Source organism: Chelonia mydas, chromosome 4 (assembly GCF_015237465.2).
Source record: "Chelonia mydas isolate rCheMyd1 chromosome 4, rCheMyd1.pri.v2, whole genome shotgun sequence".
Taxonomy (NCBI): Eukaryota; Metazoa; Chordata; order Testudines; family Cheloniidae; genus Chelonia; species Chelonia mydas.
Window position 1 is genome coordinate 19015909 of NC_057852.1, and position 17791 is coordinate 19033699.

A 17791-nucleotide genomic window follows, 5' to 3' on the forward strand; every position below is an offset into this window, starting at 1 on the left:
TCATGTCAAGGGCAGTGGTACACACATTAGTCAGGTCATTACAATAGAACAGGAACATGTTATTTCTGTGTGATGCATTATTGCAACTAATTGTTGTTCTTTTCTGCTGAATTTAAAAAAAAAATCTACAGATCATCAGAATTTTTCTTCTATCTCAAAGATATTAGTAGACTTCAGCCCCTGTATGATTCAGAGGTTTGGAAATGGGGCACAGAGCCTTCCACATATACACCTCTGGTTTGAAACCAATCCAGATTTGGAGAACACATCACAATTTGAAGGGTGCCTGGTAGTCCATCAGAAATAAGTTGGTGGTCTCTGTCGAGTCTAGCAGACAAGTCTCCACATCACCAAACCCACTGTGGTGTGTATAGAGACCACTGTGAAGTCCTCGGTGTCCCTGGATTTGTTAATTATAGATATGTATTTTAAATTTTTACTTTAAAAATGATAATGAATCTAGGTGTAATTTTTTCTCAAAGAATTTCTAGTATTAAATAAATCTTCCCACATACAATTTCTTTTTTCCCCATCTAACACTCACAGAAAGTTCTCTGCCAAAAGCTACCTTTGACAATTAGCAACCATTCAAATATAAAAATCAGATAAACTTTCCTGTAGCTGAATTGTTGACTCCAATATCCACAAGGCAATGTGGAATTTCTAATACAGAAATGTGATCTTGTGGTGAAGGCGTTAGAATCAGAGATCTGGATTCTATTCCCAGTTCTAACATGGACATCAGGTGTGACTTTGGGCATGGTACGCTTGGGCTAGCCCCACTTCATGGCAGCAATTAGCAATGTGTGCTGTTTAAGTCTTGAAGGAAGCATGTACTTCAAATACCAAAGTTTCCAACAAACTTTGGTGAAGTGTGAAGGAGCAGGGTGGTGGGTGGGAGGAAAAGAGAGTGTGAGACACAACACAGAGAGCCTGGTAAAAAGCGAGCAGATACTCTTGCTCAGATCATTGAAGATATTTAGACTCCTGACTTCCATTGATTTATTGAGTTCAGTGAAAGTTAGAAGCCTAAATACCTTTAGGCCTCTGTCTTCTTCATCGTATCAGGTCTTTGTTGAATCCTAGGATGCTAGGAACCACTTGGATTAATGATCTAAGACTTCATGTTAAAGTGATCTTCTGATTTATTGAATGACTTCACACAGCATGGCCAGTCCTTGGGTGCAACTGCACCACAGAAATAGGGCCTGGATAAACCAATATGCAATGGGTGAACTTGCCCCGGGCTCCCATCTCAGGTTTGGTCCAGCCATTCCTCTGTCATGATGGTCAGACCTGAGATGGGGGCCCTGTGGACCTCAGCTAAAGCTGTCCCTGCTCTCTTGTCAACACAAGTACTCCAACATTGCTAGCACTGGTGGAACTATATCACTAGAGGGAGAATTGCTAATACTCCTCAGTCCTTTTTTGTCCCTCCAGCTCTCCAAATGCCCGTTCCTAAAGCTCAGCCCAAGAGCTGTGCTGCCAGAAGCTTTGCATTTCTTAGGTAGCAGCTCACCTTCTCCTCCTGATTATTTCCTGATAGGTTATTTCCTGATAGCTCTCTGAGCAGACCCAGTTGTAGGTATATAACTAACAATTCCTGGGTTTGACCGAAGGGATAGGAATCAGGCAGCCCCATAGCTAGGACATAGGCATGGGGAAGCAGACTGCACGAAAAGAGAGGCAGTTGTGCTTGCCTTCAGAAGTTCAGGTACTTAGTGAAAAACACAGTCTCAGAAGCCTTTTACAATTTATTTTTATGAAATAAGAAAAGATAAGATAGATATTTCTATACTTGTTCAAATATTCAAGCATTCAAAAAATTAAAAGATTCAGAAATATAAAAGTATAGATCTTAACATGAAAGTGCTATGTAATGTAAACACTGTTCATGAAACTAAAGTTGAAGTCTTCTTGGATAACAGTATCTGAATTCCTCCACAGAGACATCCAGGTTCAGTTTTGAAGTCAAATCACTTTCATATGACAAGAGAATTAGGTTTCTCTTTCTTTCATGGGTCATGTTCATCCTTTGGTGTGATAATTTTTTTTTCAAACACGAAAAGGAATTCTCACAAGCTGCAGCTGATGCTCCAAACAACAGAGACCATTATAGAAATTTCAAAAATATATGGGAAAGCATCCTTTATTTCCATAGCAGCACCTAGAACTTCTTCAAATTCTTTGCAATTTCTCTTATCTATCAGTGGTTTAAATACAGCCATTTCAGCTTTCACTGTCTCCATATCTAATCCAAGCAAATCAATTGAAGCTCACAGTAATTCCAATTTCAAGAAGTCTGGCGATCTGGTGGAATAGATTGCTGACAAGCTTTTGTATAACTTGGAGTTCTCAGAAAATCTCCTTTGCAATTCACTACTGGTTTCATCAAACAATTAATGATAAATTTGGGACCTCTGGTGCTCATTTACACTTTGGAACCCTGGGGTAAGTGCTCAGTAACTATGTAATCTTGAAATTTTAGGGGCAATACCTTTGCTCTTTTGGTGGCATATCTTAATGTTGATGCTGTTGATGCATGTTTCAAACCAGAGTGCTTGGATGAAATCTTCAAGAAAAAAATCTTCAAGCATATTTCTCCCCCCACCCCCCATTTTCTTCACAGCCAACAGTAATCAATTCAACACTGCTAGCAAGGTGCATTAGTTTCTTTTGAAGGTAATTGTTCAGAGAAGCAAACTCTTTCAAAATCATTCTCATAACCTCAGCTAAGAACAAGAATTTTTTCGATGATTAACTTCCAATAGTGGACAAGTCTCCATATCCATTCACAATGTTTGACAGAATACTCTGAATCACTTCCAAATTATTGAGGATTATTTCCAAGGTTTTCAGGTGACCAGTCCATCTTGTTTCTATGAGTCTTTGCAGGTGCTTGTCTTTGTACAGCACACTCACTTCATGCCTGTAAAAAAAAGTGTATAGACTTACAATTTGAGAACATATCTGCCACTGCTGAGCTCTTTCCACACATGTGTGTAACCACCAGATGTAATAGGTGACTCAAGCAGTGTGTGTAAGGTATTTGTTTGTTTAATTTCTGCTGCAAAAGCATTTGTACACCTCCTTTGCACTCTGACATAACTTTGGCACCATCAAAGAAAGCCCATAAAGAATTTTGAAGGTCAAGACCCAAATCTTTCAAAATATGTTGTGTGAGATCTTCAGCAGTGAGGCCATGCAGTTGGACTACTCAAGTAAGTCTCTCCTTGGCTTTGATATCAACAGAATAGCGTAAAACAATGGACACATTTTCAATATTCACAGCATCCATTGTCAAGTTCTTCTGCCTGAAATGTGACACTACCTCACTATTTTTCTCAGTATCTTCAACATATCTTTCAAAACTATCTTCTTCATAATATCAGTTACTTCATTCTGAATTTCAGCAGAAGTGTACTTTTCATTTTTCAGAATCGTTCAGAGCATCCTTGAATTTTGGATCTTGTCCTGCAGTAAATTAAAGTAGGTTGATAAAAAGGTTTTTGATGAATCGTTCAGAGTAGATCTAAGTCCTTGAAGTTTATGATATCTTGATCTCCTCTCAGAGACAACTCATTTATCACAGCAAACTGGATAAGTTTTTGCAAAGGTTTTTAAATAATACCTCTTTCTTTCAATTTGTGAGGATGACACTAAAGCAACAATTGTGGCACCTGAAAAAGGAAGTTACGATAAAATAAATATCATAATCAAATTCATAAGTCAGGAATGTTGCTGAGCACATGAATAAACTGAAATAACAAAATTAGTAAATAGTTTGTATGGTGGATCTACCACATCAAGTTTAGGAGCTTTCTTCAAGATAAGGGATTTTTGTGTAGGTGCTGAAGAGCCTGTTTTTAAAAGGTCCCCCCCGCCTTCTCTCTCTCTTTTTCCCCCTCTCCTTTCTTAGTTTTCCGGGAGGAGAGGTTTCTTTTCAGTTTCAAGTTGTTTGTGTTTTCTCATTAACTTTAATGGTCCACCATTATAGTTTCTGGCTTGTACAATGCTAGGTACTTGGAACTAATCTCCTCTGGTTAGTGAGGTGGCCTCCTCTGGTGATTTTTTCACCTTTCTGTAGTGAGGTAGAGCTGAATGTTGCTGCACAAATTATGAGCACAATTTTATATACACAAATGCATAAATTCCTAACCACAGTTTGTGTACATATCTCAAAGCAATAATCAGGTTCAGAATATTACACGCTTTCATAAGGAATCTAACTTGACATATATTTATACACAGTAATATTGTATACAACAGGTTGATTGAATAGCATATTCTTTTGGGTTTACATCCACTGTTCTCTCTTTGGGGTGTCTGGACCCTGATTGTCTCAGAAGTGTAGAAATAGGAAAAAAAAAAAAACAAAAACAATCCCCCCCACTCCAAAATCCTGCAGCTTCTCTTTTCCTTGTTGCAGTCTAGTCAGCCATTGCATTCAAGTGGACTAAGAAGTTTTCATGTTTGATTAAGCCTTTGCCTTGAGAAAGTGCATTTTTCCAATTGCAAAATCCAGATTTGGTAAAAAAAAACCATAGTAACTCCCATTCCATCAGCATTGCCAGGGTGTGTGTACAATCAACAAGGTAAACAAATCACCTTGTCAGGCCCCACCTCAGCTACAGGGCTGGAGTCAGGAGACCTGGGCTCTGTTATGGGCTCAGACATAGACTCACTGTGTATCCTTGAGCATGTCACTTAATAATGTCTCTGGGTCTCAGTTTCCCCAGCTGTAAATTGGAAATAATGCTACCTTACTTACCTTCATAATGTGCTTTGATCTGTACGAATGAAAAGCTTTCTGTATAGACACAAAGTGTTTATGATTTATTCATTCATTATTATGATGAATCATTATTTTTATTATTATCCCAATAGAGGCAGTTATCCTTAATCTATTCCTTTCCTCTGTTCTCCCTCCTACTGCATTTCTCTTTTCTACCAGGGAGAACGCTATTGCACAGAAAAGTCAGGCCGGGTGGGGGTTGGAGTAATACAAAGTTTATGGTAAAACTGTCTCTCTGCTAAGTGAATTATGGTATGCAAACGTTGGTAGCTTTTCCTGTTTCTTGATTGCAGCAGGAAATATATGTGTGCCAGCCCTCGCCCAGCATGTTTTCCCTTTGTGCTCTTTGCTCAGGAAGCCCTGAGTCAGGTAAGAAGGGAGTGGTTATTGTACTACTCTGGGTAATAACAATTGCAAATTACTAGCAGGGTTTAAACAGTGTTTACTTAAAAGTTGAGTGAATTGCCTAGTTAAAGTAACCTGTACGAAGGAAATCTGTTTTGCTCAGTGCGATACGTTTGCTTCTGTCTTGAACAATGGCAAAGTAGCCTAAAGGCTTGTTCTTAAACGGAAACATTAAACAAAGTTACTGTGCACGCTAAAGGCTGAACTGTGGGCAGTTATTTTTCAAGAGCCCCTTCTAGACTTTTAGCAGGGAATTTACAACTCATGTTCTCCATTATAAACCTGGTCTTCTTTTTTGCTGGTCTTAGCAAACTGTAGCTCTACTAAAAAGAACAGGAGGACTTGTGGCACCTTAGAGACTAACAAAATTTATTAGAGCTCACGAAAGCTTATGCTCTAATACATTGGTTAGCCTCTAAGGTGCCACAAGTCCTCCTGTTCTTTTTGCGGATACAGACTAACCGGCTGCTACTCTGAAACCTGTAGCTCTCCTGTGGCTGTTTAAACTTTTCTTGCCTGCCTCCAATACCTGCTGAGAGACGGGATCCGAGAGAAACCATTTTAACTGAAACGTAACCCTTTTATGCTGTCTGCAGTGGTCACATATGAGATAAGGGAAGGCCTTTTTAAAAAACGCGTGCGGTTGATAAATTTGTATATCGTCTAATTGCTTCCTTTGTTGATTTATATGGATTGGGGGAAGGGAGGAAAAACTCGTGTTAAGATAAGAATATGACTAAAACTGGAAGATACGGGGAGGTGTCGTATCTGAGACTACTTTCAAAGTGCTGGGGATTTCTTTGAAACTGGCTAGATTTTTTTAAAGATGATGTGGGGGTTTTTTGTTTTTTTTTAAATTTTATTTTATTTTTAAAGTGTCCTCTTACTCTTGTACTTTTCACTGCTGCTGTTGAAAGCAAAATACGTGACCCTGGCCAAAGGAAATGAAACCTTCTGGGGAAGATCCACCAAGGTGTCTCTTTTCTGGGCTTTCCTTTTTGATGTGTCCCCAGTACCAGAGGCGCATACGTGTGCCCCAAGCATTGTGCGCTAGCCGCATGCAATTGAAACGGCTGTGATCCCATCCACCTTGGCTCTGCATAAGCCTGCTCCGTTACACCTGGGAGAGGAAGCGAGCGACAGGCAAACTGGGTTCCCTTTTCAGTTAGCCATTTTAACCCCTTCCAAGTTTATGGGACTCAAGGGGAGCACATCTCCGAGCCCACCTTCTCTCATCTTGGTCTGCACCTGGCTTTTCCCATCACAGACTGTAGCTGCATGCTATTCATCTCTGGCTTCTTGCACCAAAGGGTCCCATATCTGCCCTCTCCCCCTCGCATTTGTTCTTTCCCTGCAGAGAGGGTTTGCAGCTGCTGACCGGATCTTGAGCGGAATTATTTAACGGGGCGGAGCAGGAGAGGGCGGACGACACAAATCTCTCGCTTGGCTCTCAGCCGCCAGCAGCGATCCAGGAAGCGGCGGGAGAGGGTCCCCTCTGGAGCAGGGGTTCTAGCGATCATGGAGGACCTCATCTCTGCTGCAGCCAAGGTCTTGTCCGTCTGGCTCACTGTGGTGATTACACTGATCGTGTTGCCATCGGTGTTCGGAGTGTCGCTGGGGATTTCTGAAGTCTACATGAGAATTTTAGTAAAAACCCTGGAGGTGAGTTGGTGGCCTTTAAAACTGTATAGTTAATACAAGGGAGGGGGGCGACCGGGACATGTTTTTGTTTTTTGGTGGTGGTAAGGGTGTTTCCAGTAAAAGCTTCTAGTCTGCAGCAGTAATTCTGCTGTGACTTCTGCATAACCACTTCTCCTTGCATGATTCAGTTTCTCTAACTCAAGAGGGTGTGCTCTCTCTCTGGATGAGCCATCTGCCAATGGCTGGCTAGTCAACACTGGAAAACACTGAGTTCCTGGGAATGCTACATACTTTACAGTCCTAAATAAGGACTAACTTTGCTCCCTGGTGCCATTTAATCTGTCTCACTTTCTATTGGTCCAATGAATGAGCTGATAGTCAAGCTGTGCATACAGGAGATCATTCCACATGAAGTATAGACAGTGGAGGGGTAAATGCCTGCTTTAAAAGAAACTATCATGAAACTGCACAAATTCAGAATAATTTCATGCCAGTTTCTGAACCAAAAATCCGTTTCCTTGCTAAAATGTTCTGTTGTGTTCTCATCCACACTTGTGATAGCATAATACTAAACTGTGAGTGTGAAAACCTGAACAGCCAGTGATTATTCTAAAATCCCACATGTTAACACCTTGGTACCCCCGTCATGCAATAACATTCTAGGCTGAAATCCAGTCTCTGGATGGAGAAGGGTAAGAACATAATGTACCTTGCATTGCACAGTGCAGTAGTGTTCTGCCTTCCTCTCCTTTTTAACGCCTCTGACCACAGTCATCTGTGCCAAGCTGCTTATAAGCTATAGTTTAGGGGACCAGCTATGAATGTTGTATCTACCTCAGTCTTGCTGACCTTTATGCTTGTTGAATACCCGCATTTTCTAAATAACATTCTCCGGTTGAATAGCGTTGAAGTTAACATATTATTGCCACAGTTTTAAATTTTGACCAAATATCACATACAATGGAGTATAAGCCATGATAGCACAGGCCAAGCAGGAACGTTGTCCATGTGTGTGCTACATCACAAGTAGGTTGTCTAACCAATCCTATGCAATGGATTGCTACCCAAGGAGATGCTCGGGGAAAAATCCAGTTTTGATGCTCTATGGAGCATTTTCTCAAGGCTATTCTTAGCAAAACACTCTCTTGCCTCACTTTCTCCAGGTCAGGCGAGAATCTCGGTGGGGTTAGGTGCTTAACTTGTAATGCCTTGCATTTAATGTGGCCCCTTGACCTGAGTACGATGTCACTGTTCAGATTCCACATGATGTTAATTCCTGGCAGTCCCTGCCGTGCTATACTTCAGTCACTTAGCACATAAATACTCATTGTACTGGCAATGATGGCCACATGCACAGCTTTCTTGAGTGCTGAACTTGTGCAACAATTCAGCTTCCCATCATCTTCTGAGTGGGGTGGGCATGTGAGCTGATCTCCTTCTTTCCCCCTGCCATCTTCCTCCTCTACGGAAATCTACTTCTCCAGGAGAGTGCTGGTTAGGGGTAGGTTGAAGGTGGAATTGTGTGACGTTCTAGAGGAGCAAAGGGAAAGGAGGAGCTAATGCCTTTTTTTAAAAGAAATTAACCAGGATTTACGGGGGTAACTGTCAGCTGTTTAGCTTGACACTGGTCCTGGGTGAAATCGTGGCAGGACATACTGGGAAACAACCAGGAAATCATGCTGCCTCTGTTTATGCCCGTCAACATGGGTTTTATAGAAAATTGATCTTGTTAAACTTGGTGGTGGTCTGTGAGGTTACCAGTTTGGTTGAGATAATCTATTCAGATGCCTTACGGAAGCAGGATTTGGTATCCCACAACGTTCTGATCTTTTTTCGTTCTTTTTCTTTTTTTTTTAAAGTGCTATGCCAAAAAGTAGCACTTAATAAATGGCTTTTTAAAAACTGTCTGATAGATCTTAGAGTAACTTTAAATAAATGGCAAAGAGTCCTGTGGCACATTTATAGACTAACACATGTATTGGAGCATAAGCTTTGCTTATGACGTACATGCATCCGACAAAGTGGGTATTCACCCATGAAAGCTTATGCTCCAATACGTCTGTTAGTTTATCAGGTGCAACAGGACTCTTTGCCCTTTTACAGATCCAGACTAACATGGCTACCTCTCTGATACTTTAAATAAATGAGTGATCCAAAAGAGTTATTTCTAGTGGAGGGGTCGTCCCCACAGGGATCTGTTCTTGGCCCAATGCTATTCAATGTTTTTGTTGAGATGACCCAGGTTGATCTGCCATTTAATGCCCCACTAGTTGTATGGAGCAATCTGAATATCTTGGTAAACTGGCCTTACTTGAGTAATACACATTTTATCTATTTAAAGCTGTAAGGTGATACCTTTTTAGGAGCTAAGAATGTTCATTGTGCTGATAGAATGAGGCACGGTTGCTTGGAAATCAGTAACCGAAAAGTCATGGAGGTGCTGAGGGGAGGGCATGAGGGATAAGCAGGTGAATGTGGGCTGGCGATGCTGTGCCAGGGATGAGCAAAGGCTATCCCCGTATGTATAAATTGGGGAAGATAGAATAAAGCTAGGAAGACATTACCTCTATATGGCACTAGTGAAATTATTACTGGAATACTGTGTCCATTTCTGGTGTCATCCTAAAAAGGATGTTGACAAATTAGATGAGGTTCAGAAAAGAGCTATAAAAATTATCTTGCATTTGGAAAACCTGACTTGGAGCGAGAGACTAAGCAGCTCAATCTATTTATTTATCCAAGAGATAGTTTAGAGGTGACTTAATCATGGACAACTTCTAACAGAGTTAGAGTAGAGTCTGCTTCTAGTCTAGCAGACAAAGGCATGACACTAACCAGTAGCTAGAAGCTGAAGTTAAAGGAACTCGGACTAGAAATAACTCGCAAACCTTTAACACTGAGTCCAGCGGCGTATTAATGCCTAGGCCAACAAATTTGCACGGGCAGCCAGAGGCTGCTTCCCCTGGTGCAGGTTTGCACCCTTCACCTCTGCCCCCGACCCCACCCCAACTCCACTCAATCCCTGCCCCCTCCTTGCCCCTATTGGTCCCCTTCCCCAAATCCCCGCCCCAGCCCTACCTCCTCTCCTGAGCGCGCCGTGTTCCCCCTCCTTCGCGAAGCTGTTTCATGCACAAGCACTGGCAGGGAGCGGGGAGAAGCAGAACCCAGTGGCGCGCTCAGGGGAGGAGGTGGTGAGGTGGGGGGGTGGGGGCGGGGCTGGCAAAATCATTAATCCTCCACTGACTGATTCTAATAATCATTAGAACAACTTACCTAGGGATGTGGTCATTTTTGTTTGTTTGTCATGTAATATTTTAAAGATTAGGTGTTGTTTTTTCACTTCATGAAATTCTGTGGCCTGTGCCATGCAGGACTAGGTCACAATGGTCCCTTCTGGCCTTAAATTCTAGGTAAATTGCACCCTTTCCTTTCTCGGAAACCCAGTAAGGTACAAACAACAAAAATGTGTTATGTATTTGTGTAAGAGGGAGTGGAGGTTGTATAAACTAACTGGTTTAAACATATGAATCTTCATGTGGCTAACAAAACTGGTAAATGAATACACTTTGCTTCCGTAGTCATGGTTTTAGTGAATAATATTGGCCAAAACGTCTGTTTTTAAAAAACAAAACAAAACTGCTATTTCCTCAGCACTAAAACATTTTGTAAACTCCAGTCAGTTTTGACAAATGGTTTCAGTGGAAACAATTGCTGCCCCTCAAAAGAAAACTCAAGAGGAAGAAAACAAAATGGAATATTTTGGTATGTTCAAAATCCAACATTTTGAATGTTTGGTTTAAAACAACTTATTATTTTAAAATTTCATATTACTGAAAATATTTAAATAGTCAAAATCAAAACAAAATGTCCCATTTTGTCAAAACAAAAATGCGTCATTTGACCAGAAGTGTGTGTGTGAGAGAATTGCTAGCAAACCAAAAATCCATTATTCACACAGCTCTGCTGGACAGCATCCGCAAATACCTTTAACTCCTTGGTTTTTATCATTGCACGGCTCTCTAGCAGAGAGGTAGGAATTCAGAGCTATGTAGGATAACTCTGTTTAACAAATTGTTCTAAGTGTATTCCAATTGGATTTTCTTTGTTTGAAATTTCAAAACCTTTTAACTTCTTAAATGTAGAAAATACCCTTGATCTCCTACAACTCCCACTTGTGAGGGCTTCTAATAGAGCTGCTTTTTTTTTTTTTATTATTATTATTAAGTCCTAATGTGCCTGTTCTTACTGTATAACTAAAGGTACATGGGCTAATAGCAGATTTCTGCTCCCCCTCCCCGACCAATGCAAAAAACCCTAATTGACTTCACTTTCCGATTCTCTTGCATTAAACAACACTGCCTTGTTTGCAGTGCAGGGGAAACTCTCTCTTTTTAAGAGCCATTTCTTTTGCTCTTGAGGTCATCTTTTGCCCTCTTCTTTTCCTTTTCCTTCCCCCTCTCTCCCCCCAGTGTACAAAAGTAGCATAGAAACATCTGGTCTAAATACAACCTGCCTGCATCCCTCTAGGATGGCACCGCGGAACAGATAGCTGAAGCAAGGACTGATGTTTCTAATGCTGTACTTCTGAGAACTTGACTGGTCTTTGCTTCTAATTACTGCTCTTGTCCTTTAACTGCAGATGCTTCTTTGCTCAGTTTTAACCAAGCAACAAGACCTGCTTTTCCTATGCTTGCTCTGCTAGAGTTTCAAATAGCACTGTGTGGAAAGCCTCTAAACTGTTTCTAATAATTTGTGGTCTAGCTTTGTAGCATCTCTCAATGCTTAGGAAAGTCAAACTGAGCTTAAAAAAAAGATGTGTTTTTTTTTTTTTTTTTTTTAAAGTGTCTGTGACCTTAGGCAATGGTAACAAAGGTCAGGAAGAACCTTTGTTCACAAAAGGCATTGTCAAGTCTTTCTCAACTAAGATTGACTTTGTCTTGTGATGTACAATATATTCTCTCAGGAATGTGCATATGTGACTTTCATTAGTATGAAGGATAGTTTGGTATGCACTGAACAAAAAATACCTTTCTGAAATAGAATGCTCTGGTTTGGCTAATGCTTTAGGCACAGCTCTAAAAGTATATAGCAGCCTAGCTGTAGAAGGGTAGAACTAAATGGGCAGTTTTCACAGATAAGCGGTAAGTAGCAGGATCTCAAAGGATCTGTACTGGGACCAGTATTGTTCAAGTGGAATCTGTGCTGGGACATTGAGGTGGCAAAGTTTGCAACTGATACAAAATTACTCTGGCTAGTTAAGTCCAAAGCAGACTGTGGAGAGTTACAGAGGGATCTCACAAAACTACATGACTGGGCAACAAAATGGCATATGAAATTCAATCTTGATAAATGCTAAGTAATGCACACTGGGGAAAAAAAATCCCAACTATCCATACAAAATGAATGGGTCTAAATTAGCTTTTACCACCAAGAAAGACATCTTGACATCTCTTTGAATAGTTCTCTGAAAACATGCCCTCCATTTGCAGCAGCAATAATAATAATAATTAATAAAAAGAGCTAACAAGGTTAGGGACCATTAGGAAAGGGATCGATAATAAGACAGACAATATCATTATGCCACTATAAATCTGTGGTACACCCACACCTTGAATACTGTATGGGGTTCTAGTCACCCCGTCTCAAAAAAGTTATATTAGAATTGGAAAAAGTCCAGAAAAGGGCATAAATGATGAGGGATATGGAAAAACTTCCATATGAGGAGAGGTTAAAAAGGCTGGGACTGTTCACTTGGAAAAGAGACAACTAAAGGGGGTGGGGTATGATAGAGGTCTATAAAATCATGACTGGTGCAGAGAAAGTGAATAAGGAAGAGTTATTTATCCCTTCACAAACCACAAGAACCCTGGTCACCCAATGAAATTAATAGGTAGCAGATTTAAAACATCCATAAGGAAATACTCTTTCACACTATGCACAGTCAACCTGTGGAACTCATTGATATGAGATGTTATGAAGGCCAAAAGGTTGTGTGTTTTTTTTTTTTTTTTTTTGAACCCAGTGATAGAGAAGCTCATGGAGGATAGCTCCATCAATGGCTATTAGCCAAGATGGTCAGGGATGCAACCCCATGTTCTGGGTGTCCCTAAACCTCTGACTGCCAGAAGCTGGGACTGGATGATAGGGGGTGGATAATTTGATAAATTGCCCTGATCACTCCCTCTGAAGTATCTGGCACTGGCCACTGTTGGAGGACAGCAATGGTGCCGGAACAATTTTTATAGGCGGGAGGAGCTCAAAGCAGAAACCATGTATTTGGGATGCTGCTGCACCCCTGTCTTAAAGTAGTAAGAAAGCCCCGTATCCAGTCTTAAATAGGTGCTGAAACTAGGGTATGTGGGCCATTGGTCTGACCTCATATGGCTGTATTTATGTTTAAAAGTTCACATTATTTCAAATATAGTAGTTCTTTGAAGTGCAGCATTTGCCAGGGATTACATTGTCAGGTCTCCTCCCTAGAGACATTTTGTATCCTTGTGGGACTGTACGTAAACTTTAATTTTTAATACAATGAAGTCCTAAATTGGCTTAACTTGATTCAGTAAGGTATATCCAGGCTAATGCAGGAAATTGCCATATCTGTCACATTTCCTTCCTTAGGATTCACAGCTGATGATTTCCAAAATATTAGCTACCTGAGGCTACATGTTTCCAGTTCAGGGGCTGGGAAGTGCTGCCTTGTAGAGTGTCAATACTTGTGTGGATAGATCAGACAGAAGATCAGATTTCTGAAAAAACCTGCTTAAGTGCCGCCCCCTGCCGTCATCCCCCCCTGCTTTTTTTTTTTTGCTCAGCTTCTTGAAACAAGCACAAGAAAGAGGGGAGGAGGGGGGAAGAATGCCAGAAAACCATATCAAACTTGCCAAAATCTTGCAATATTACTCATGTTTCAAGAAATACTATTGCACAAAACATTTCCTGGAAACTAGTGACTAGGTGGAATATTTCCCCTTGTGCCTCAGGTCAAGCTACAACGTGTTAGCTTTTTGTTGTAAAGAACCTGTGCTCGGTTGTTCATGTGCTGTAAGTGGCTTGGTCTAGTTTATACTGAAAGACTGCAATGAGTGTTTTAACCATGGTTCTGATGTTTGTGACTAGGTAGTGTTACATGGTAGCACTTTCTCCCTGTAGTAAATACTCTTCCTAGCAAGGCATGAACTCAAGAAAATGATGAAATTTCCTTTCTTTTTGTGTGTCCCACCAAGCACATTGCAATCTGATTTAATCCAGACTCTGCTATGGTATAGCAGATTTTGTGTAGGAAAAGTGACTATGGAGCTCCCAGATCAGGCTATTTTAGAGCAATTTTATGCTCTAAAATAGCATAAAATGACAAATGTACCCTTTGAGAAGGACAGACAAGCATGTCTGAGCTGTAGATGTTACTTTTTTTACTTTACATTACACTTCAATTTTTATCTGCCTTGAAGATCGCTGCCTCTCTTGCAAAGCATTGCTGTACATTGTGATGTTGCAACTTTGCAAACACTACAGATGCATGTCTCAATATCCTGTGTTTTCAGGATTGCTACTGATTTCTGCTGTGTTCAGACCTATTTGATTCTGCCTTTAATATGGACTTAGCTGTGTCTAAAGTAGTGCAGCAATAACATTAAACTTTATCAGGAATGCTTCCAAATGAGACACCATCTGCTCCTTCTAAACTCTAAATTGGTGACTTTATTGATTTCTATCTTTTCTCATGCAAAAAAGGTAGGGATCAAAACTTATCTCTGATCACTACTCTAAGACAATTGGCTGCGGAAAAAACCCAATATACGTACCAAAGTGTGTCTAGCCTGGACCAGTAGTGAAAGATAGAACTTTACATCATGGATGCCACTTATTGTAATTCATATTTTTACCATTTATTTGAAAAAAGTAATACCTTTAGAGGCCAAAAGCGCGTCCTGGTCTGACCTATTGCTCTGCACTGTACAGATATAATAGATATTTCCTGCTCCCAGGGCTGGATTAACTCTCCTGTGGGCCCGGGGTTATTAGATTTTGTGGGGCCTCTGTATAAAAGTCTTTTTCCTGGGAGGGAGTTCGGTGCAGGAGGGGGCAGGGGATTGGGGTGCAGGGTCTGGGAGGGAGTTTGTATACAACTCAGTATACAGGGAGAGGGAGGGGGATTCTGATCTGGGGCAGGGGGATGGGGTGAAGGAGGGGGTGTGAGGTGCAGGCGTTGGCCGGGAGGCGCTTACTACAGGCAGCTTCTGGCTGGCAGCACAGCAGGGCTCAGGCAGGCTGCTTGCCTGCCATAGCCCCATGCTGCTCCCATAAGTGGTCAGCTGCTAGCACATCTCTGTGGCCCCTGGGAAGAGGGGGACAGCATGTCTCTGTGCACTGCCCATGCCCACAAGCGCCACCCCTGTAGCTGCAGGGATGGTGCTGGGGGTGGGGGCAGTGTGTGGAGCCGCCTCCCCTCTCCTTCCCCCTGCCAGGGCCTACAGAGATGTGCTAGCAGCCAGCGGCTTCTGGGAGCAGCGTGGGGCTATGGCCTGCTGGCAGGCAGGCAGCCTGAGCACCTCGCTACACTGCAAGACTTTTAGCAGCCCAGAGTTGGAGATCGCTGCCTGATTTATTTTTGCGGGGCCCCGCTTGAGCCATGGCCCTGGGCTGCAGCCCTTAAAGTCCCTGACTTAATCCGGCCCTGCCTGCCCCCAAAAGTTTTGTCTTGTCATAGGATGGAAGGGGTGAGGGAAGAGAAGCTGCATGTGATGGCATGAGCATCTTTGATATCTTCATGCGGTTTCCTGGGAGAGGGAATCCCAGCAGAGGTACAAATGCTGTCTATTAAAACTATTGAGAGAAGGGATTAAAGCAACATGTAGCTCTATAACTCCATTAGGAGCAAGAGAAAAACAAAGGAAAGTGTAGGCCCTCTACTTAATAGGGAAAAAGAGCTAATAACTGATGACATCAAGAAGACTGAGGTGTTCAATGTCTCTTTTGTATCAAACTTGATTAAAAAGGCTGATTGGGACCAGGTCACAGTTAATACTAACAACTGGGGGAAGGAACACATTGCAGAATAGATGGGGGGGAAAAAATAGGTTCGATATATACAAGTTGGCAGGTCCTGACAAAATTCACCCTAAGAGTACTTCAGCTAGTTCTTGAAGTAATCTCAGAACCATTAGCAATTACCTTTGGAGGACAGGTGAGCTCACAGAGGATTGGAGAAGGGCAAATCTAGTATTGTCTTTAAAAAGTGGAACCGAGAGGACCTCGGGAATTAGACCAATCAGCCTAACTTTGATACCTGAAAAGATACTGGAACAAATTGTTAAACCACCACTTTTTAATAACCATGAGGATAATAGGCTTATAAGGAATAGCCATCACGGATTTATCAAGAACAAATCATGCTAAACCAACCTAAGGTCTTTCTTTGACAAGTTTACTGGCCTAGTGGATGGGGGGAAGCTGTAGATGTCATGTATCTTGATTTTTAGTAAAGCTTTTGACACAGTCCAACATGATATTGTCATAAGCAATTAGGGAAATGTGGTCCAGATTAAATTCCTATAAACTAGGTGCACAACAGATTGAAAGATCATACTCGGAGTAGCTATCTGCTGTCAAACTGGGAGTATGTGTATAAAGGGGTCCCACAGGGTCTGTCTTGGAACTGGTACTAGTCAACATTTTAATTAATGACATGGAGTGGAGAGTATGCTTATAAAATTTGCAGATGAGATCAAGATTGGTGGGGTTGCAAGAACCCAGGACAGATTAGAACTCAAAAGGATCTTGACCAATTGGAGAATTGGTCTGGAATCAACCAGATGAAATTCAATAAAGGTAAGTGCAAAGTACTACATTTAAGAGGAACCCCCCTCAAATGTACGACTACAAAATACAGAATAACTGCCTAGCTGGCGATACTGCTGGAAAGGATTTGGGGATGATAGTGGATCAGAAATGGAATATGAGCCAACAGTGTGGTGCAGCTGCAATAAAAGCTAATATCATTCGGGGGTGTATTAACAGTAGTGTCCCATGTAAGATATGGGAGAGAATATCTCGCTCTATTCAGAACAGGTCAGACCTCAGCTGGAGAAGTGTTCAGTTTAGGGTACCATACCTTAAGAAGGATGTGGACAATCTGGAGAAGGTCAAGAGGAGAGCAACAAATGATAAAAGGCTTAGAAAACCTGACTGATGAGGAAAAGTTAAAAAAACGGGGCATGTTTCGTCTTGAGAAAAGAAGACTGGGAGGAAGGGGGCGGTAGCTCCCATTAGCCTCGGGCCTAGGGTTGCCAACTGTCTACTCACACAAAATTGAACACCCTTATCTCTAGCTTATCTCTGTAGCCATGAGCAATAGAGTATTCCCTCTACACACACACCCCCACCCCCCCACTCTAAGGTGAGGTTCTTCTGACATAATATGACTCTGGCAGCTGGGGCATGGCTTATAGCTGCTTGGTCTCTGCTCTGCTTGGATGCTGAGGACCACTAATGAAACCTTTTTAAAAAAAAAAAAAAAAAAAAATCCTGTGATGATGTGTACTCTTGACTTTGTGAACTGGCATTCTGTTCTATTAAAGTTGGCAGAGTGAGTCTAGGATGACTGGTTTCCACTGACTCTTGCTGGCAGGATTTTATCTGTACCAAGACGCTTAAGAACAGGAACAAAATCGGAAGTGGTGTGTGTGATGGTTTGTCTGTCTAGTGAAGAGAACTTAATGCAGATGGCTTTCAAGGGAAGTACCGCTTACCCTATAGGAAGTTCTTTTAATGGTGAGCAAATGTTACAACATCAAATGCTATCTCTTAAATGCACACTTTTTTTCTCTTGGACAGTGGGCCACAATACGAATCCAGAAAGGAGTCAAACAGGAGCAGGCAAAGACACTTAAGAACTCTGCTTTCGGTGGTAAGAATTTTGAATGAAGAATGTCTCAGTAAGATTAACCT

At 41.5% G+C, this 17791-nt stretch overlaps 1 protein-coding gene across 1 annotated transcript in view; it reads left to right on the forward strand.

Annotated features, from left to right (window-relative positions):
- The first annotated feature begins 5011 nt into the window (after positions 1 to 5011).
- Positions 5012 to 17791, forward strand: part of GPAT3 (glycerol-3-phosphate acyltransferase 3) — a 28648-nt gene continuing 15868 nt past the window's right edge. The window contains exons 1-3 of the mRNA XM_037896796.2: positions 5012 to 5164; positions 6558 to 6862; positions 17678 to 17750. Of these exons, the coding sequence (XP_037752724.1) occupies positions 6719 to 6862; positions 17678 to 17750 (217 nt within the window). The 5' untranslated portion in view covers positions 5012 to 5164; positions 6558 to 6718. The remainder of the gene's footprint in view (positions 5165 to 6557; positions 6863 to 17677; positions 17751 to 17791) is intronic.